Source organism: Scyliorhinus canicula, chromosome 18, assembly GCF_902713615.1.
Source record: "Scyliorhinus canicula chromosome 18, sScyCan1.1, whole genome shotgun sequence".
Taxonomy (NCBI): Eukaryota; Metazoa; Chordata; class Chondrichthyes; order Carcharhiniformes; family Scyliorhinidae; genus Scyliorhinus; species Scyliorhinus canicula.
In genome coordinates, this window is record NC_052163.1 from 29,858,596 (window position 1) to 29,880,478 (window position 21,883).

The 21,883-nt window shown below is 45.1% G+C and overlaps 1 protein-coding gene across 3 annotated transcripts in view; it reads right to left on the bottom strand.

Annotated features, from left to right (window-relative positions):
* Window positions 1–21,883, bottom strand: part of fasn (fatty acid synthase) — a 103,454-nt gene that overhangs the window by 26,684 nt on the left and 54,887 nt on the right. For all 3 annotated transcript variants that reach the window (XM_038777487.1, XM_038777489.1, XM_038777488.1), the window contains 8 exons: window positions 20,524–20,913; window positions 19,268–19,432; window positions 18,432–18,550; window positions 12,652–12,803; window positions 9,350–9,553; window positions 7,908–8,058; window positions 4,631–4,809; window positions 3,597–3,716 (listed from right to left, as the gene is read on the bottom strand). In XM_038777487.1, the coding sequence (XP_038633415.1) occupies window positions 3,597–3,716; window positions 4,631–4,809; window positions 7,908–8,058; window positions 9,350–9,553; window positions 12,652–12,803; window positions 18,432–18,550; window positions 19,268–19,432; window positions 20,524–20,913 (1,480 nt within the window). The remainder of the gene's footprint in view (window positions 1–3,596; window positions 3,717–4,630; window positions 4,810–7,907; window positions 8,059–9,349; window positions 9,554–12,651; window positions 12,804–18,431; window positions 18,551–19,267; window positions 19,433–20,523; window positions 20,914–21,883) is intronic.

The following is a 21,883-nucleotide window of genomic DNA, read 5'->3' on the forward strand; positions in this document are numbered from 1 at the left end:
AAAGATAGATCAAGGCTCATTTGTTCTTTTACAAGCATAGTTCCAAAGGAGTTTGTCGAGATTGAAGTGGGCCTTACTACGCCCCACAATCTCATAAAAGTCAAAACAATCTTCATGGGATCAAAATTTTGATTACTTTGATGAGCCTTCAAAGCATCTGATACACGTCTTGAAAGAAACATCTCAAGAGGAATTATCAGATAGAATCATTTTTAAGTAATTACATATCATTGTGAGTGCACCAGCTCACTGATCCCATGTCTTCTTCTTAACAAACCTCCATACTTCATCTAGTACATCACAATGCATCTTTGCAACAATTTTAATTACTGTTTTGAAGGCAGTCTACATTTTTGCAATAGTTCTGTACAATCTCAGCTTTTTAAAAAAGGAATTCAACCTCCCAGTTGTGCCACAACATTATTTTAAATAAAAACATCTTCACTGTACAAGAGATAAACAAGTTATTACTGACTTAACACTATTTCATAAACACTTATTCTTTGAGCCTGTACATCTCATGGGACACTCCACATTTCTACTTTTATTTCCACCCAAAGGTTTCCTTATATTTTACAGAATCTTGAGGATTCCTTCACTTCACCTGGAACCAAACCAAGGGTGGCACAGCTCTCAGGAATTCACCTCAATTTCCTCAGTATTCCTGCTATTCCCCAAGGTAGGAGATTTCTTGGGGTCCTTCCCACTAGTATTCAGCTAAGCAACCCTCCAACTTTCCTTCTGCACCTCATGATTGTGAGCATCCCAACTCACGCTTTCTTATTCGGTAATTCCAAAAATCAGAAAACACCCTTGTTTATAATAACACTTTGCTTCTGGTCTACCATTGGTGGCAGCTTGCTTTCTCTGCCTGCTCCAAGCTGTTTGAGCTCCAGGTGCAAACTGCCTACTTCCTATTTTCTGTGAAAACAAAAATCGCGGCCAAATCCAAAACACAAGAGTATCGCCCTGCAACTGCGCCCCGCAATAACGTGGCACACCAGGGATGTCCCAGATAGAGATTTCAACTAGTTTATTTCAATTTCCAAACACGCCCTTTGATCTAAACTGTATTCAGATATTTCCTTGATTATCAGTTGTTTTCCAACCTTTCTTTGATCTGGGGAATTACATGAAAAACTTAAATCCCTTATGAAAATCATTGTAGACACCAAAACTCCCAGAACGGGCCATCCGTGAGATAATATTTTCCTATTTCTAACTCTGATTTTGGGGAGGTCTTGCGGCCCAGTGTTAGCCTTCCTGATTCTGAGTCAGTAGCTCCAGATTCAAGTCCCACTCCAAGATTCGATGGTGTGTTTCTAAATCACCGAAAAACAGGCTGAGCACCAACTTGTAAATCATACATCATAGAATTTACAGTGCAGAAGGAGGCCATTCGGCCCATCGAGGCTGCACCGGCTCTTTGAAAGAGCACCCTATCCAAGCCCACACCTCCACCCTATCCCCATAACCCAGTAACCCCACCCAACACCAAGGCCAGTTTTGGTCACGAAGGGCAATTTAGCATGGCCAATCCACCTAACCTGCACATCTTTGGACTGTGGGAGGAAACCGGAGCACCCGGAGGAAAACCACGCAGACACGGGGATAACGTGCAGACTCCGCACAGACAGTGACCCAAGCTGGGAATCGAACCTGGGACCCTGGAGCTGTAAAGCAATTGTGCTAACCACCATGCTGCCCCCAAATCCTTCCAACATATGCCTGTCACACGCGGTGCTAGTCAACCATTTGCAGAAGGCAACAGTAAACCACTGTCGTATCTTGTATAAGCCATGGAACAACACATGGAAATCCATGGTTGCCAACACCCTCCAGGGCATGGCACCTGAAGAGAGAGTGAGCTCAACACGAACAATTACTTCATGTGTGTCCACCAACCTCTCAGCAGATACTTCTATCATTTTACATTTAAAATGTCAATCCCCACCGAAACACACAAATCATGAAATTAAGTATTGCTGAAAAAGGGCAATTCAGTCAAAGCTTTTTGTCTTGCACTCATCAGGAACATCACAGAAATGCCAATGTCAGGGGACCTAACAATGTTATACTGTATGATTGGTTGGCAAATGTACTGATTGCTAGAGGGATTGCCATGGACAATGTGTCCATTTAAGATAACTGAGTTCCCTAAGCATTGTTTGACAACTTAAAACAGGTTGTTTGGTTTGATTGGTCAAAGCATTTCCCGGAGGAATGAGCCAGTGAATGCAGGTGTGTACTTGGTCTTTCTGTCTAAAAAGAACTGGGATCCATGTATTAATATTTAGCTTCCAGTCCACGTAAATGCACCACATCGTGAGTCCAACTGACTTATTGATCATCAGTGCAATTCTTAGCACACTAGGGATTATTTAGCAACTGTTGTCCATTCGCAGAATCGCAACTAATGTTGGACACTGGGAATTGAATTTCAGGTCCCGAAGTCTGAACATTATGCGAAATGACATTGGTGGGCACGTATCCTGACATCATTGCGCACACATGCAATATTGAGGTCAGTGGTTGCATACAGGGGTCGTAGCTGCACTACCTGACAATCCAAGTCCAATTTAGGCCTTTACGAAGCCTATTGATTGAGATTTTATGTTGGCCATATAATTTTGCGCTCGTCGCACGGAACAAAAATGAGAGGCACGTGATACATTTTTATCAATTGGTCTTCGAAGGGCAGGATATGAGGCCTCCAAGGTGCAAGCACGTTCATTTGATTTGAGAGTTTGCTGCTACTATATTTCTGTGTTTTGCTAGATTTCTTTTTGATTGTGCTAACTTTCTAAGCTGGTTCACCTGCAAATCTGATCTATTTTGTTAGAGCTTTGGCACAATCTGTACAAACCATGGGGAACATGACATTTACGAAAAGTGCCTTGGAAATCCAGTATCATTTGGCATATTGCCTCTAATTATATGGGGAGGATAGGGACTCTCTGAATAGACTCCACATAACCCAGACCTTCATTATGACCCAGCATACAGATACTGCAGGTTTGTCAACAGGGATGTCCCAACTGACCCAGCAGACCTCAGCCCTGCATAATTAAAAAGTTATTTGTTAAAGAAAGGACCCCCTACGAAAGGAACAAACACACCATTTTCAGTCCCCCCATTCACAACTAAAACTGAGTAACTAGTTTTCCTGAAGTATGATCCATTTGAAGCTTTCTTCCAAGTCCATGTGGGAAGGAATTAGAACTTTCTCCATTTGGCCATTCACCTCCAAAAGAACAGAGTGCCAAACCAAATTTGAGCTCACCAACCAAGACCACAGGCACTCAACAGTAGGTTCTCTTTTTCGCTCCTTCAGGCCTTACGACTCTACAATATAGTAGCAGGAGCGAGACAGATGATGAGATTTTAATGGACTAGATTCGAAGTGTTCTAATGTACATGAACCCCTTACTCTAGGTCATTTAAGCATACCTGAATTTGCCTAAAGCATGCCAGGCAGGCCAGTGCATTTAACCAATGTTCGCTGGATTGCAAAGCTAGCAAGGTTTTCTTACCACGATGGTACTGGACTATTCATTATGCAGCTAGTCTGGTTAAACAAGCATCCAAGAACTCACCTCTGCCGCCAGTCACACGCAGCACATGCTGCTCAAAGGAAACGTCTCGAGAATTTGCAAAAGATTCATCATTCAACTGTGGGAAACGCTGCTGAAGGTATACGCGCTTCTCTGTGGAACCTACCGGGAGTAATTTGACAACTAATCAGTCATTGCCCCATTGATTACAACTTTAAACAGGTTATTCTACTCATATTAAGAAGGAGCCCTGCAAATAATTCTTGATTGATTGATGTTTCTCTATATGCAATAACCCCATCCTTAATGTATCAATAGCATATGTATTCTGAATATTTTATGTCGCGGGTGTAAACTAGCAATTGTAATTGAAAAGCACACAAGATATATTTATCACAAAGCTGATGTTCATTAGCAACAACCTGAAACACTAAAAATCCCAACATACAATATTCAGAGACAAAGAATTTCGATTGGTCCTGAACAATGTTAAAAGCTAAATTAAGTAAAGAATTTGAATGTAAACTTCTAATTTATTCTTGTTTTATTTGGTTCCTGCTATCCAAGCTGGTAAATCACCGAGATTTGCATTTAGAAAGATTGATCTTAAGACATGTTTTTGATTTCTAGGCAGCTAATCCACCTAACCTGCACATCTGTAGGAGACAGCGGGAGGAAACCGGAGAACCCGAAAAAAACCCCGCAGACAGGGGAAGGTGGTGCAACCTCCACACAGGCAATGAGCCAAGTCCGGAATCAAACACGGGTCCCTGGTGCCTTAAGGCAGCAGTTCTAACCACTGTGCCTTCCCATTTAATAAACTTTATAATACTTTCTCTAATATTTCAATTTGAGACACTTTAATATTCAGGTTGTTTGCTCAACAGTATTACTATTGTATAGAGACAACTCAAGAGTGGAACAATGTGTGGAGTCAAATTTTATTGCACATCCAATTTGAGATTTTTTTTTGTATTGCACCTACACAAATTTTAAGAAGAAAGAATATTTTGGGGAAAAATATTGTTGCCTAATAATCAATCCATTTTATAACCAAAAATAAAAATGTTACCTACCGACAGTAGCAAAGACACAGCATCCCAAGCTGAGGGCAATGGAAATGGCAGCCTGCCCAACACCACCAGACCCTGAATGGATAAGTACGCTCTCACCCTTCCTAATGCGACCTCTCACCACCAGTGCATAATATGCGGTTGCATAAACAACAGGCACTGAAGCAGCCTCCTCCAAAGTCCTTAAGAGCAAAGAATGAATAAAGTAGCAATGCAGTTTCTCACACACCAGTCACAAAACTATACAGAAACAACCAAATGTCAACTCCTTGCGCTTAAGTTGTTCTGACAAACATCTGACACCTCTGTTGGGCTGGAGGTCTGTAATCATGCACCATTAGTGCAGGTAGAACAATTACAGACAGCAATCACACATTTGTGTGTTTGTGAGAATATGAAGTTTCCCTACTGGATTAATTTGTTGTATTGGGAGCTACTGAATAATATAGACCAGGCATATCCTACTTTGTGCTGAGTTAACTGATCTAAGGAGGGAGAAAGAATTATAATTAACCTTGGTATCTGTGCAATACAGAATGTATTCATTAATGTTCCAGATTCTAATGTCCACTCAATAACTCGTGCTGCAAATTTCACAAAGTATTAGCATCTTGCAAGAACAGGATGAAGCCTAATAATTATAATGCTTTATAAAACCCATTGCCCAAGTGTTTGCTTGAGGGAGAAAGACTTTGAAGGAAGACAGAATAGGCTTCAATTGCGCAGCAACTAAACAGCTGAAACACGAAAGTCGCTCTAGTCCCCACACACCAGAGGCCGTTTTCCCCTTTTTGCAGAGAGAGAGAGAGAGATAGCTGACAGGTGGCGATATCATACCTCAGGCGAGTGGACAAGGTTGAGAAGGCGGGGCCTTCGTGAATGACCTCAGCTGTTACGGGAATGGAACCCACGCTGTTGTCGTCGCTACGCATCACGACCCAGCCATCCAGCCAACTGAATTAACCGACCCCCTATCTAGCCTCAAACCCAAAAGGAGTTACGAGTGGAGTTTTAGGAGGACTGAGGTTGCTACTCAGAATCACATCTGCTACGTCCTTCAGGAAAGAGTGGGGGGGGGGGGGGGGGGGGGGGGGGGGGGGGAGATCTGAAAACAGGGTACAAGTATTTACTGACCTGTTCCAAGTTTCAGCGAAAACCAAACTAATGTTTCTAAAATAAATTTAGAATACCCAATTATTATTTTTCCAATTAAGGGGCAATTTAGTGTGTCCAATCCACCTACCCTGCACATCTTTGGGTTGTGGGTGTGAAACCCACGCAGACAGGACGAATGTGCCAACTCCACACGGACAGTGACCCAGGGCCGGGATTCGAACCCGAGTCCTCAGCGCAACAGTGCCACCGTGCTGCCCAAAAACCAAACAAGTTTTTTAAAAATGTCATACCACACAGGAAAACTAAGGTGATTGTAGGCGACACACTCCATTGCGGCAGAGAATACAAATATGGAATTACTTTTGATATTGTGTTCTACACGGATGTGTCAAATGTTGGGTTTTCAGGCCTTGGTAGTTCCAGTGGTACTGGCAGGAAGGATGTTAAATCAAAAGATTCAACATTCAGATTGCAAACTCAATCCAACGCTGCAGATCCGTTCACACCACTAGAGGGAGTACTACACTAGAATAAAACTCACTCTTTCAGCTTTTAATGAGCTAGTCCCAAAATAATGACAACATTGACGAGAGAAAACCATGAGCGTTAACAGAGAGAACAAAAAAAAAGAGGAAGAGGACATTGTAAAACCTGTTTTTGTAGATTTTTTTTGTAATCTGAACATAATGGCCCAGACCATTAAAGACGGGACACACCCTGAAAGACACGCCACAAGACCCCACAAAAGTCCCAGTGAGCCAACTCCATGGGACCTACCCAGGAAGTTTGAACTTTTAATTGGCAATTCCCTTGCCCCCTCCTGCGGGACCCTCTGAAAAAGTCCCCAACTCTGGAGTTCGAGACTGAGACTGAGGAATGTTCAGACTTACTTACCTAGAAACAAAAATCAAAGTATAACTCCTGGGTAACTGTACAACTGTCCCTCCACCTTCCCCAATTCACCCACACGGAGTAAAGCGTTTAAATGACCCACAGCTGGATGGGTGTGTGTTAGTGAGTATGTTATAGGGTAGCAGCTGGGTAAGGCAGTAAGCCGGACCCCCTCCACCCACTTGATCGCCTGACTACCCATCCTCGATCCCCCGACCCGACACCTCCCGCACCCCTCTCCCCGATACAAGCTAATTCGCTCCCACCATCCGATTCCCCCACGACCAGACCAGCTCCTGGTATGTACCCCTCCTGACCAAGCGACTCCCACACCCGCCTGCTCGCTGTAGCTCTTCAAAGCAGCTTTGGGATATTTAATTTCTTTCCTTACAGAATATGACAGCCAATGTTGTAAAAAGCTTCTGCACAGATTCCCTTCGCTGATGTTTCAGAGGTTTTTTTTATTTTGCACAAACTTACTATGTAACTCCTGTCTCCCTTTTCAATAAGAAATGGAGGCATTATTAGCCTGTTGGCTTCAATGTTTCAGTTCAAACCGTCTAATTTAAAGCAGTGTTTTAGAATCCATAGAACGCCTAAGTGCAAAAGAGCCCATTCGGCCCATCGAGTCTCCATCGAACCTCTGAAAGAGCACCCGACCTAGATCATCTACTCCCCCACCCACTCCCAGTAACACTGCCATATGCCTGAATTGAAGGGCACTTCGTCATGGTCAATCCACCTAACCAGCACATCTCCGGACTGTGGGAGGAAACTGGAGCACCCAGAGGAATCCACTGCGCCACCGTTTTCTGACCTTGTATTCCAACACTAAGGACTGGGGCGGCACGGTAGCATAGTGGTTAGCACCGCCGCTTCACAGCTCCAGGGTCCCAGGTTCGATTCCCGGCTTGGGTCACTGTCTGTGCGGAGTCTGCATGTTCTCCCCGTGTCTGCGTGGGTTTCCGCCGGGTGCTCCGGTTTCCTCCCACAGTCTAAAATTGTGCAGGTTCGGTGGATTGAACACGCTAAATTGCCCTTAGTGTCCAAAGGGGTTGGCTGGGTGGGAATGCTGGGTATGGGAATGGGGGTGTTAAGTGGGGTGCTCTTTCAAAGGGCCGGTGCAGACACAATGGGCCGAATGGCCGACTTCTGCACTGTAAATTCTATGACTGGCAATGTTATGGTGCCGAAGCCATGTTGGTCAAACAAAATGCAAATTCGACCATGTTAACGAATTTTCTGTTCTTGAGAAATCCTGTTAAACACGTACCAATTATCCGGAACGTCCCACAAGAATCGCATATCGCAGTCCACCACCGTCGCCAGTCCCTTGGCGGGAAGCAGTCCCATCACTCTCCTATCGCTGGGGTCACGGCCTGAAAATTCCATTCCCAAGAGGCAGTGCTGCAGGGCTGCATCACCTAGGGAACAAGGTACAAATTCACAGTTTAGCGGACACAAAACCCATTACTGGCCACCTGATGGAAACTGTGCTCGAGGAGGAGTCTAAAAAAAAAACCTGACTATGGTGACAACTTAAAGAACAAAGAAAATTACAGCATAGGAACAGGCCCTTCGGCCCTCCCAGCCTGCGCCGATCCAGATCCTTTATCTAAACCTGTCGCCTATTTTCCAAGGATCTACTTCCCTCTGTTCCCCGCCCGTTCATATATCTGTCCAGATGCATCTTAAATGATGCTATCGTGCCCGCCCCTACCACCTCCGCTGGCAAAGCGTTCCAGGCACCCACCACCCTCTGCGTAAAAAACTTTCCACGCACATCTCCCTTAAACCTTCCCCCTCTCACCTTGAAATTGTGACCCCTTGTAATTGACACCCCCCACTGTTGGAGAAAGCTTGTTGCTATCCACCCTGTCCATACCTCTCATAAATTTTGTAGACCTCAATCAGGTCCCCCCTCAACCTCCGTCTTTCCAACGAAAACAATCCTAATCTACTCAAGCACCCTCCATACCAGGCAACATCCTGGTGAACCTTCTCTGCACCCTCTCTAAAGCATCCACATCCTTCTGGTAATGTGGCGACCAGAACTGCACGCAGTATTCCAAATGTGGCGTAAACTTAGTAAGAAGAATGTTTATTTTTGAACTCAAAGTCAGGGAGGGCAGCGCAACTCAAAGTAGGGAGGGATTGGCTAGGATGCTGCTTTCACAGGCCACCCAATCTTATTCTCCATGCGAGTCAATATGGAATAACATTGGGCAGGGTGCAAAACTGGCCCCTCACCCAATCTGGAGGGTTCCTGGCAGACTGGCTCAGTTAAAATGACCCTCTACATTGCTTCATGTTGAAATGAATGAGCACAGTCCTATCCATGTATAACCCGAGCTCACTGCTTCTGTTTTCCCTCTCGATGGAGACCCAGGACGTGACATTTCCCAGTACAACACTCAAATAGCAAACAATGAATTGCTGGTAGCTCAGGCAGGTTGTGGCAGTATTCCCAGAGGTAACCTCTACCAGCAACCAAAGCTACGGCAAGTGTGGTAGATTCAAGACCCAAGAGAAACTTCTGATTTACAACGGAGTTCCTGCACCCTGCCGTTTTGAGTGTTCCTATTCCCCACAGAATCGTATGCGGTCAGTCCACCTCCAATCAGCATCTTAATGGGCGGCTGGATATTAAAAACGCTAGCAGACGCGACAATACAATCTTTTCAAAGTCGACAGAGCAAAATCTAATGGCCTTACCAGGGATGGCATCAGGTGGCAGCTTGCCAGTTGCCAACATGATATCACGGAAGTTGAGAGAAGCATAATACACCTTGCATAGCTGAATATTTGGATTGCTGGAATGGAAGTGTTGCAGTGGTGATAAAATCCAACAGAGAGATGACAAATCCCCACGTGTCAGCACATTCACGTAGGCAAACTCAGTCTGTTCCTTGTTTTGGTCTGCAAGGACAAAAATCCATTTATAATAATAATAGTCACAAGTAGGCTCACATTAACACTGCAACGAATTTCACACAGCTTCTAGTTTAATTTGAAAGCAAGCGCAGCATGTGACTCAAGTTGCCTGGCATATGATTCCTTAGATAAACAGTCTTTAATGGAAAGGAAACTAAGAGTTAGTGCCCCCCCCCACCACCACACATACAATCCTTTTCCTATCTACGTGGCATCCCCACAGTCAGACCTGTGGTAGAGATTTGCTTCATTCAAGGTGGAACATCAGACAAGGACTCCTAACAGCACAGAGGCAGTGGATGGGCCAGGAGTGGTCTTGGGTTGATTTCACAGATTATCACAGAATTTACAGTGCAGAAGGAGGTCGTTCGGCCCATCGAGTCTGCACCATTTCAACTTGTAATGTTGAAGCCAACCCCCATGTCATTGGACGATGTTGCCAAGTGGTAGCAAAAATAATAATTGTAAGTGTCACAAGGGGCCTCACGGTAGCATGGTGGTTAGCATCAATGCTTCACAGCTCCAGGGTCCCAGGTTCGATTCCCGGCAGGGTCACCGTCTGTGTGGAGTCTGCACGTTCTCCCCGTGTGTGCGTGGGTTTCCTCCGGGTGCTCCGGTTTCCTCCCACAGTCCAAAGATGTGCGGGTTAGGTGGATTGGCCATGCTAAATTGCCCGTAGTGTAAGGTTAATGGGGGGATTGTTGGGTTACGGGTATACGGGTTACGTGGGTTTAAAGTAGGGTGATCATTGTTCGGCACAACATCGAGGGCCGAAGGGCCTGTTCTGTGCTGTACTGTTCTATGTTCTATGTTCTAAGTAGGCTTACATTAACACTGCAATGAAGTTAGTGCGAAAAGCCCCTTACCGCCACACTATTTGGTTACACAGAGAGAATTCAGCACTTTCGGGATTTGGGTGAGGAAAGTGGAGCACCCGGAGGAAACCCATGCAGACATGGGGAGAGCGTGCAAATGTCACACATTCTTCCAGTATCTGTGTAGATTTCTTCCGGGTGCTCCGGTTTCCTCCCACAATCCAAAAGGTGTGCAAGTTATCAGGACTGGCCATGATAAATTGCCGCTTAGTGTCCTGGAATGTGCAGGTTAGGCTGGGCTACGGGGTTAGAGCAGGGGAGTTTGTATATGTAGGGTGTCCTTTCAGAGGGGTCGGTGTAGACTTTGATGGGTCAAATAGCCGCCTTCTGCACTGTAGGGATTCTATGATTTTATGCATTACAGTTACAGCCATGGAAGATGTCCTTTGTGACATTGATTATAACAAATGGAGAGCTGCAGCAGGATCTGAAACCTGATCAGAAAGGTTCAAAACACAAAATAATTGGCATGCAGACATCCTGCTTTATTAATAATGCATTGCGGATACTTAAAAGGCAAATCTTCAGGTCATTAGAATGTCTCATTGCCGGAAACAATCCACATCGTTCGTTGCCATAATAATCAGTGAGATCAATTGGGGCTTCAATTCCAATCTCACTTTCTTTTTTTAAAAAAAGACTATTTAAACAACTTGAGCCACTATCATCTTCCAGAATGTGCAAAGTCATCTCAATACGACATGAAAATCTGCTCAATGTCAACTGTACTCAATGGAAACTGGAGCTCGAGATTGGTGAAGTTTGTTGTGGGAAAGGTGTTGTCCTCCTATTGCAGCGTAATAAAGCAAACAAGGAAGCAAGAAAAGTCCAAATATAGACCTGAATTGCCCTTTCTCTGCAATGTTACCGTTCCCTCTTTTTTTCCCCCCCCCCCCCATGTTTTCTCACCTACCCGTCTAATCCTTTCCCAATAACAATACAGTACTAATAGATAATATGCTACAAAAGCAAAAGAGCCCACGATCACAAAAGGTTTCTCACAAATCAGCTACCCAAACGAAGGAGCAGTGTAGATCAAATGCTCCTTTCCTACCAGAACTGAATTGCTATTGCCCACTCCCAGATTCTGAAGAAACAGCCTTGTCTTGGATGGCAAAGAGCTGCCAAGATTTGCTTCTACCTCCTCCAGTCACTTGGATGGGGACAAACACAAACATTGAACTGGAATCAGTTTAAAGATCCCCCCCCCCCCCCCCACCCCACTCTGTTAAACTCCTGAAGTAGTTGAGCAGGTCACCAGCTGAGTTTCCTGTTCCCCCCCTCGCCTGCCAGCTCTTGAATATTTAAAACCGACAGACTTGGAAACCTGAGACAATCTCCACAACCACGATTATGAAATCACACGCGCACCAGCATTTGAAAACGTGGATCGCTCTCTCCCAGGCAAAGCTTCCAAATTTCTCCATCTTTCACCGTCATTTCCAAAATGAAATCTCACAGTCGGGAGAGAGATCAGGGGCGAAATTCTCCCCTACCCGGCGGGGCTAGGGGCCAGGCCCGCGCCAGAGTGGCTCCCGCTCCGCCGGCCGGCGCGAACGGCCTTTGGCGCCACGCCGATTGGTGTCGGGGCTGGCCGAAAGGCCTTCGGCGGTCGGCGTGAGTCCACGCATGCGCCGGCGCAGGTGGAGGGGTCTCTTCCGCCTCCGCCATGGTGGAGGCGGCGGAAGAAAAAGAGTGCCCACACGGCACAGGCCCGCCCGCCGATCGGTGGGCCCCGATCGCGGGCCACGCCACCGTAGGGGCACCCCGGGGTCCGATCGCCGCCCCCCCCCCCAGGACCCCGGGGCTCGCTCGCGCCGCCTTCTCCCGCCGGCACAGAGGTGGTTTAAACCACGTCGGCAGGAGAGGCCTGACAGCGGCGGGACTTCAGCCCATCGCGGGCCGGAGAATCGCCGTTGGGGGGGGGGGGGGGGGGGGGGGGGGCACGCCGATCTCCGCCACCCGGGAATCGCTGGGGGCGGGATTTACGCCGGCCCCGGGTGATTCCCCGACCCCGCCTGATTCCCCGACCCCGCCTGGTCGGAGAATTCCACCCCAGGTTAGTTACTCCACTGTGGTGAGGGCGGAAACCTTAAATTGGTGCAAGATCCATTCACCTTTAGGTATGGCACAAATATGGCCAGATGGGTCTTTGTTAAAAAGACCGAATTGATTAATTGATACTTCCACAGAATACAGGTTAAATACCTTGTAAGAAAATGTGTCGGAAACTTCCCCAGTGTCCATCGCGATAAACATTCATCACTAAGTCATTGTGGAGAATGGCTTTCATGTCCTTTCCACAAGCATCCAGAGAGGGAACAGGCGAGGAAGAGGTCAAATTGGTTACAAATGCACACCTGAGGACAGATGATTGATAAAAAAAATTAACATGGGGGGCAGGTTCAAGAAAATGTACGGCAAAACCTAACGGCACAGGTCAATAGCACAAGAACCTAAATGACCAGAACATATTACAATCATTGTTTCTTTGATAGAGCTCCCCTGTTTCTTTGACAGAGCTCCTCTGCTGTTTTACTGACTGAGCCATTGTAAGTTTCATTATTAATTCAGAAAAAAAAAACCACAGGCGAGATGTTAAATGCCTTTCAATTCTAAATTACCGTTTTACATTTTGTGTTTATTCATTCAAGGATTGCAGGCTTCGGTGTCGAGGTCAGCGTTTATTCCTTTTCCCTAATTACCTTCAAGAAAGTGGAGGCGAGCTGCCTTCTTGAACTGCTGCAGGCACCATGTGCTGCAGGCACATCCACAGTGCTGTTAAGGAGGGAGTGCCATGACTTTGGCCCAGCGACATTGAATGAACGGCAATATAGTTCCAAGTCAGGATAGCAAATGACTTGGAGGAGAACTTCCAGGTGGTGGTGGTGGTGGTGATGATGATCTCATATACCTGCTACCCGTGCCCTTCTAGATGGTGGTGGTCTTGAACAAAAACAAAGAACAAAGAAAAGTGCAGCACAGGAACAGGCCCTCCAAGCCTGTGCCGACCATGCTGCCCATCTAAACTAAAATCTTCTACACTTCCTGGGTCCGTATCCCTCTTTTCCCATCCCGGCCAATGATGGCAAGCATGCCGTGTGCCTTCTTGACTACCTTCTCCACCTGTGTTGTCCCTTTCAGTGACGTGTGGACCTGTATACTTAGATCTCTCTGACTGTCAATACTCTGAAGGGTTCTACCATTCACTGTATATTCCCTACCTGCATTAGACCTTCCAAAATATTTGTCCGGATTAAACTCTATCTGCCATCTCTCCACCTAAGTCTCCAAATGATCTAAATCCTGCTGTATCCTCGGACAGTCCTCATCGCTATCCGCAATTCCACCAACCTTTGTGTCGTCAGCAAATTTATTAATCAGACCAGTTTTCCGTCAAATCATTTATATATACTACGAACAGCAAAGGTCCCAGCACTGACCCCTGCGGAACACTAGTCACAGCCCTCAATCAGAAAAGCACCCTTCCATTGCTACTCTCTGCCTTCTATGACCTAGACAGTTCTGTATCAATCTTGCCAGCTCACCTCTGATCCAGTGTGACTTCACCTTTTGTACCAGTCTGCCATGAGGGGCCTTGTCAACGGCCTTACTGAAGTCCATATAGACAACATCCACTGCCCTACCTGCATCAATCATCTTTTGTGACCTCCTTGAAAAACTCTTACCAAGTTAGTGAGATACGACCTCCCCTTCACAAAACCGTGCTGCTTCTCGCTAATACATCCATTTGCTTCCAAATGGGAGTAGATCCTGTCTCGAAGCATTCTCTCCAGTAATTTCCCTACCACTGACATAAGGCTCACTGGCCTGTAGTTGCCTGGATTATCCTGGTTACCCTTCTTAAACAAAGGAACAACATTGGCTACTCTCCAGTCCTCCGGGACATCACCAGAAGACAGTGAGGATCCAAAGCTTTCAGTCAAGGCCTCAGCAATTTCCTCTCTAGCCTCCTTCAGTATTCTGGGGTAGATCCCATCAGGCCCTGGGGACTTATCTACCATAATATTTTTCAAGATGCTGTCTAAGATGCCTTTGAGAATTCCCGCAGTGTATTTTTAAGATGGTACACACTGCTGCTACTGTGCCTCCTTGGTGGAGGAGGCGGGATGAATGTTTGTGGAAGGCATGACAATCAAGCTGGGTTGCTTTGTCCTGGATAATGTCAAAATTCTTCAAGCAAGTGGAGAGAGTATCCCATCAAACTCCTGACATGTACCTTGAAGATGGCGGACAGGCTTTGGGGAGTCAGGAGTGAAGTACTCGCTACAGGATTTCTAACCTCTGACCTGGTCTTGTAGCCACAGTATTTATGTGGCTAGTTCAGTTCAGTTTCCAGTCAATGGTAACTCAGAATGTTGAGGATTCGGTGATCATCCCCCCCCCCCCCCCCCCCCCCCCCCCCCCGATTTCCATTGACTCTTTGATGCCACACTTGGTCAAATGCAGCCTTGATATAAAGGGCGGTCACTCTCTTCTCACCACTGGATTTCAGCTCTTTAGTAGTCCATGTTTGAACCCAGGCTATAATGGAGCTCAGGAGCCAAGTGGTCCTGATGGGACCCAAACTGAGCATGTTACTGGTAAGCAAGTGCCACTTGATTGCACTGTCGATGACACCATCCATCCATCACTTCACTGATGATCGAGTAGACTAATGGTACGCTAATTGGTTAGGTTGGATATGTCCTGCTGTGTGTACAGGACATTCCTGGGTATTTTTTCCAGATCAAACAACTACTGCCAAAATGAAACTCCCGCCTTTATAAAGTGTATGTTCCCTGCCCTCGAGTAACAAACTGATAGGAGATAAAGTTAGCAGGTATTTAGAAATATGTTGTGGGCTATAGTTTCGTGGTTGACCCTACGTACCCTTCACGAGTACAAATTGGCAAACTTCATATTTTACAAAGGGTGCCGCTGCGATCTTAAGTTATTGATACTCCTAACTCCTAGTGTGACGGTTTTGTGAATGTCACATTTTTGCCATTCACTCCTAGCTCCAACTATTTTGGAACACACATGTATATTTTCTCAGCCCATTTCTGCTGATCTATCTGCTTCTAAGAATAGCAGCTGTCCTAATCCTGCTCTTAGCAGCCTACGGCTGGAGTCCCCACCCCCTCCAGAAGGACATTGGCACCTTTCAGCGCAATGGAACAGACTGATTTTGTTTTAATTTATTTAATAGCCCAACTGCCGCAAGTCAAATATCAAATACCAACTAACAGCACCACCTATTTCCAAATTAAGTCAACCTATTAAGCAAGTACCTGGTTCCACTTCATTAGCCGTCAAGAGCTTGGCTGATGGCGCTACATAATAATCGACTCAAACCAGCCACAGCGAAGTCACCAAACAAACAAGTTTAAACAGGTCCAAAATGAAAATATCAGTAATGTAACCCAGTTACTCCTAGCCAAGCTAAGCTCCACAATCTGGCTATTCACACTCCACCGGTCTCTTGCAGTTTTAATAAAATCTACCACGTTGATTTTTAGTCCTAAAAGTTGAATGCTTTGTGACACAGCGGCATTTAACACGACACAATAGCATCACTGTGCCCAAGTCACATGTTGGGTGGAATTTAAATGCCGCGAGCCATTAAAATGCTCATTGACTTTTTAAAAAAATAAATATAGGTTTAGTGAACCCAATTCATTTTTTCCAATTAAGGGGCAATTTAATGTGGCCAATCCACCTACCCTGCACATCTTTGGGTTGTGGGGGCAAAACCCACGCAAACATTCTGAACACGTTAACTCATCGGTTCACTAAATAATTCATCCCGGTGAATTGTCACATGCTCTTCCCAAGAGAGGGTAATGAAATGAAAAGCACTGAATTTCAAAATACTTTCTAACTGCAGATTGAAAGTTGACGCAAAGAAGAACATAACCACAGTTTTTAAGAACCCAGGGGGGCAGCACGGTGGCGCAGTGGGTAGCACCGCAGCCTCACGGCGCAGAGGTCCCAGGTTCAATCCCGGCTCTGGGTCACTGTCCGTGTGGAGTTTGCACATTCTCCCCGTGTCTGCGTGGGTTTCGCCCCCACAACCCAAAGATGTGCGGGGTAGGTGGATTGATCACGCTAAATTGCCTCTTAATTGGAAAAAATTAATTGGGTACTCTAAATTTTGGGTCAATTGAAAAATAGATGCCCTCTCTCTTAATAGCCTGACAATACCTCCCCACACACACTTGAATTATATCTGCTTAAAACCCCTCAGATTAGCATCAACAGCACCTAGTCTCAAAATGAAGAGGCAAGTGGGTTTAGGATGGGGTGGTTGTAATTGAGGAAGCTACATAGAAATACTGGTAGGTTAGAGAGAGCTCCAGATCCTGGATATACAAGGTGGAAGCACATTTTTAGCAAATTGACAGGGAAAACAGGGTCCATCACCATGATTCCTTTTTTTTTTTAAAACAAAAATGGATCAGTTAGAATGTTGGTTGGTACTGTCCACAAACAGACTGGCCAAGGGCTGAACTGTTAGTGTCCAGGAGATTTGGGATTTGCCGAAAACCAGGGATGAGTTTTGAAATCGGATGCCAATAGGTGGAAGCTTTTCTCTCACTGTCACATGCAAGCTCTTTGGGCCTCAAAGCATAAAACTGTCCACAGCTCAGCATTAAATAGTCATTTACACTTTGTAATGATGGCTGGGATAGGAAACTAAAACACCCACACTATTGCAATGGGGGCGTTAGTTGAAGGACAGGTCAGGTTAAAGATACAGGAGGGCATATGTGATGGCTGTCCTGCAGGGTGGCATCTTTGGTGCTCACGTATGCTGCTTCATTTCAGACACCTTTAAGATGTACAAGTTTAGTACACTGGAAACAAAATACAGCATCAATAGGAATAAACTGCCTTCACTTCCAGGTAGAGTCATATTCAATTGGAAACATTGGGCTGAATTCTAATGTGGTAGGGGTTCAACTTTCCGAAGGGTCGGCGGGGACAGCCCGATGCCATTTTATGCTCTAACAAGCATTAATTGGCAAAAGGCAGGAATTCCACCCTCATCAGAAGGAAGCCCAGTGTTAGAGAATTGCCGGCCAATCATATTGGATGGCAGCTCTCCAGTCCCTCCAACAACAGCACTGCAGTGGCCGTAAGAAGAACTGCACCAAGGAGCCGGCGACTAAGTTCCGGTAACCGGAGACCCAGCTAAGTGCAAGAGGTCTCAGGGGAGAGAGGGTAGAGGTCCGGACGTCACCAGGCCTTTAGAGGGGGAGGGCACCCCCAGTCAAAAGGGGCTTTTGATGGAGGCCCTCTTCTCCCTCCCCCCCCCCCCCCCCCCCTCCAACAACGTTATTTTGGCCACTTAAGGGCCTTAATTAGAGACAGATGGGTTTCCCATCTGAGGCCTTGCCCGCCACTTCCTCCTACCTCAAATAACCCGCTGGGAGGGATGTAAAATTCTAGCTATTAACTCTCTTTCCATAGTTGCTGCCAGGCTTCGAGAATTTACAACACATTCCATTCTGTTCTTAGGTCAGTTCCAAATTCAGGTTCATATAGTGTGAAAGGAGGCCATTTGGCTCATTCCAACTGTACTAGCTTTTTTTAAAGACCTGTCTAAGAGAGTCCCACCACCCAGCTGTTTCTCCATAACCCTGAAAATGAGTTCTCTTTAAGTACCTGCCCAACCGCCCTTTGAAAATTCCTATGGGATCTGCTACCACCATCCCTTTGGGATTATTTGTTCCAAATCGAAACTTGCATTGTATTTCCGCTGGATAAGCTTCAGGTGAAGAAAGCTTTTTTAAATATTAAAAAAAACTAATCATGTTCTCAATCGAAAGAAAAAGAAATGCAAAACCCAGAAAGGATCTTAAAGATTATATTAATAAAATGCTTTATTTTAAAAGAAAAGACATTCAAACGTAAACTTTGTTTATACCATTCTTTGAATGTCTCAAATGTATATGTTTATTGTTCATGGATAAAAATCTCACCTTATTCTATGTCCCTGGGGTTCCTGGCGAAGACAATTCACCATTCCAACAATTCCAGAATTGCCACAGCTAGTGACCGTAAGCCAGACTGGATCTTCAGTGTACTCTTCTAAGATGCTCTGCAAGAAAATAAAATGTTTTACATAAATCAGCAGGTCCCATTGGAGATAGATCTTTCAACGCGGGGGCTGTTTGATGCCAAATTGTTAATTCAGGTGGTTTCATTCCTGTTAACAACAATTCGCTTTTTAACGTTGAAAAATATCCCAAGGTGTTTTACAGGAACATTGGCAGAGACAAATATGGATATTGAGCCAACGTAGGAGTGAGGAGGAAGGCTCACCTTGGAAAAACAGAGGCTCTTTGGGGTGTAGAGAGGTAGAGGGGCTTAGGGTGGGAATTTCGTAGGATATGGTGCCAATGGTGGAGGGGGAAAAATAAAAGTGATTCATTGTGGAACAATGGCGGAAGGGAGTGAAAATATAGGCAGTCTAAAACAAGCTTTTGGCATCACCTAGGTGCGTGCACGTCATGAACAAGTCCAATGTCCACAGACTGAGTTTTGATGCAGCCCATCAGAAAACAAAGTTCCAGTAAAGACAAGATAAAGTCGCCAGAGTCCCCAGATGACCATAGGCTGCTTTCCCCTTTGAGGGGGAGAGCTGACTGGTGGTGATTTAACCCAAGGATCACCGCACCACGGGCGAGGGCAAGGGTTGAGAAGGGCCTTCATAAACTAACTATAACTCATAAAAATCGATAAACTCCTAAATCCTCTTCAAAGCTCTCTGAAAATAACTGCCCAACGTTCAGGAGAATGCAAATAAATCACTTACTTTCAGAGGCTCAATCCAGCTGAAATCTGTTGGGTGGGCTGACAGGAAAATTGGGTTCTTGGGTTCAACCTTTTTGCGACCCAGGAGCATAACAGAGCCATAGAAAGATTTCTTCATGCTAACCAGGTTCAGCGAGGCCTGGCTGAATACCTCTGCCCACTCACTCTGTTTATATATAAAAGAGAGAGACAATTAGCTTGTAAAAATGCAAGTCTGCCCGAATCAATGATTAGAACTGGAGATCCCATTGTGGGTGTTACAACTGGAGTCTCAATTTCAATATGACAACCGAGCAGAAAAAGTGCCCGGCAGTGGTAACATTTAGGCTGAGGGCCTTTAAATACAATTGGGCCTCAAAGAGTCGGAGGTAACTCCTATTAGTTACCAGCTGTATTTGTGACTTGGGCTCAACTTGCTACGCAATCTTACAAACCAACCACTCAGTACACCTTGTGCTTGCTGCCGTTTGTGCTCAGATTGTGATCACTTCCACAATCCGGTTGCACATTATCTCACACTGCTAGAGGCCACGTTTGTCTGTACCACTCCACAAGCTCTTTGCCATTAGTCCAAAACAAGTATAGAGGCACGAGGACTGCGGTGATGGTGATTTCCACTAGTCACTCTGTCTTGACAATATTCTGGACACAACAGAAAGGTCAACTCTGATCATTATTTAACAAAACTATTTTTGGATTATTATTTTATTTTAAATGTTGCTAAAGCGGTGCCCTTCATTACAACCCTGAGCAGCTTCCCTTTCTTGTTTTGTATTCGACACACTGTACTCGAAAACAGTGGGGCGATACAGAAAGTTCTTTTATTCAGCTCATATCAGTAAATATGGAGCACAGTCAGGACATTTTGTAACTGAAGTTAAATACATAACTGAAGGAAAGAAGAAATGTCCAAATTACCACATAATCATAATTTTCTGATTTCTAAGAAGTCAAAAACAATCACAACTCTTGGGAACAAACAATCCTCAAATGCTTCTGATTTGTACATATTAACCACCTATAAATTCAAGCCATTGATTCTTTGAAGAAGCAATTTCTTCAAAGCACTAAACCACAAAACTAATGTATCGTAAGCATATTTGCATATTCAATAGATTTGCAGGCTCAAACATGTTATAATATTCTTGCAAAAATATTTGAAGAATCAATATAGAAACAGATTGATATCTTAGATCCGCTGTAAATGGTATGCTTACAAAAGGATAAATAGAATTAAACATCTGAAAATTATTTTACCTGCGTTAGAAGTCCCCGCGGTTGCTTTGGGTCTTTTCCTGTAAGGAATGCAATTGTCTCGCCAAGAATTTCTCCTTTGAGAAGGGTGTGCAGCAACACAAATCCACCATCTTTCACTGTGGCAGCCATATTGGAGGCAACCATCAGAGGGTCCTCAAAAAGGGATGCAGAACTGTTGCAGACAACTAACTGGGCATTGGCAAGATTGGACGTGGCAGGACTCATGGGGTTCCACTGATCGATGGAAACGCCCATCTCTTGAAGCAAGCTCTGGCTGGGTGACAGGGAATCAGGGCTCAGATCGGTGGCAATGTAGTCAAGGTTGATTACAGGCTGGTTGTTCAGTAAAGGGACAATGCGAGAATACAAATTTCCATTTCCTGCGGAGACCTAAAAAAAAAAGAGGGCAAAAAAAAAAAAAAATTGTTAAGAAAACATTCATGCATGAACATACAAAAATGTAAAGATAGGAAACGAGCAACTGATCCATCTGGACTGCCCCATCAGGTGGTAACAGTTTCACTGTTCAGAAAATAATCAACTAGAAATCTCCTGGCAGGCACCATATTTAAGACATCAGTTTGTGTAATGGCCTATTCCGGGTGGGTTAGTTATTACAGGTAAACGGGCAATGCCCAATCTGAAGCATGATGCTTTAAGTCAGTGATTCTGACAATCCCCACGGTGCTACTTCAACAAAAGCTACACTGACAGAAACGATGTGGGAAAATTGGGTTCTGCATTTTAAAGGACAAAAATAAGGTTTTCCCATGTTAATTTTCCAAGAACATAAAATTTCAGAAAGGCAGTAGCTGAATTGAAGGATTTTAAGAAAGGTGGTGATTATTGTTCGAAAGTACTGGAGCATCGCAGAAACAAAAAAAAAAAAACACTTTTATTAACACTTTTCGTGCCTGCAAGAAGGTGCAATCAGGTTTCAGGTCCTTGATGCTCATTAATACCAGCACATGCAAGTCCTCTGCTACCAACTAGTCACAGAGCACAGCTCCACATGTTCCTCTCCATCGGCCCAATTGCAGATTGCTCCAGCTCACTTGCAGGGTGCTAAAGACATCTGGGTGGTGGGTGCAAAAGCTAGCTCTTCATCACTGGCTCTTGAATCACCCTGCTATTGTAGCCATCTGGGATAGCCACTTACAAGCAGGGACAGAGAAACTCGCAAAGCCTACCGGGTAGAATGGACAAAGCAAGATTCAGGCAGGCTCTGAGCCTGAAATGTCTATTTTGCAAGAGCAAGGAGTCCGGACGGTATCGAAACTCCGACCAATTAGCATTTGATGGCCCATCTTTAAGACAAAAGGACTGGTGCTCGAGCGACCGTTACAGTCCCAGACATTTT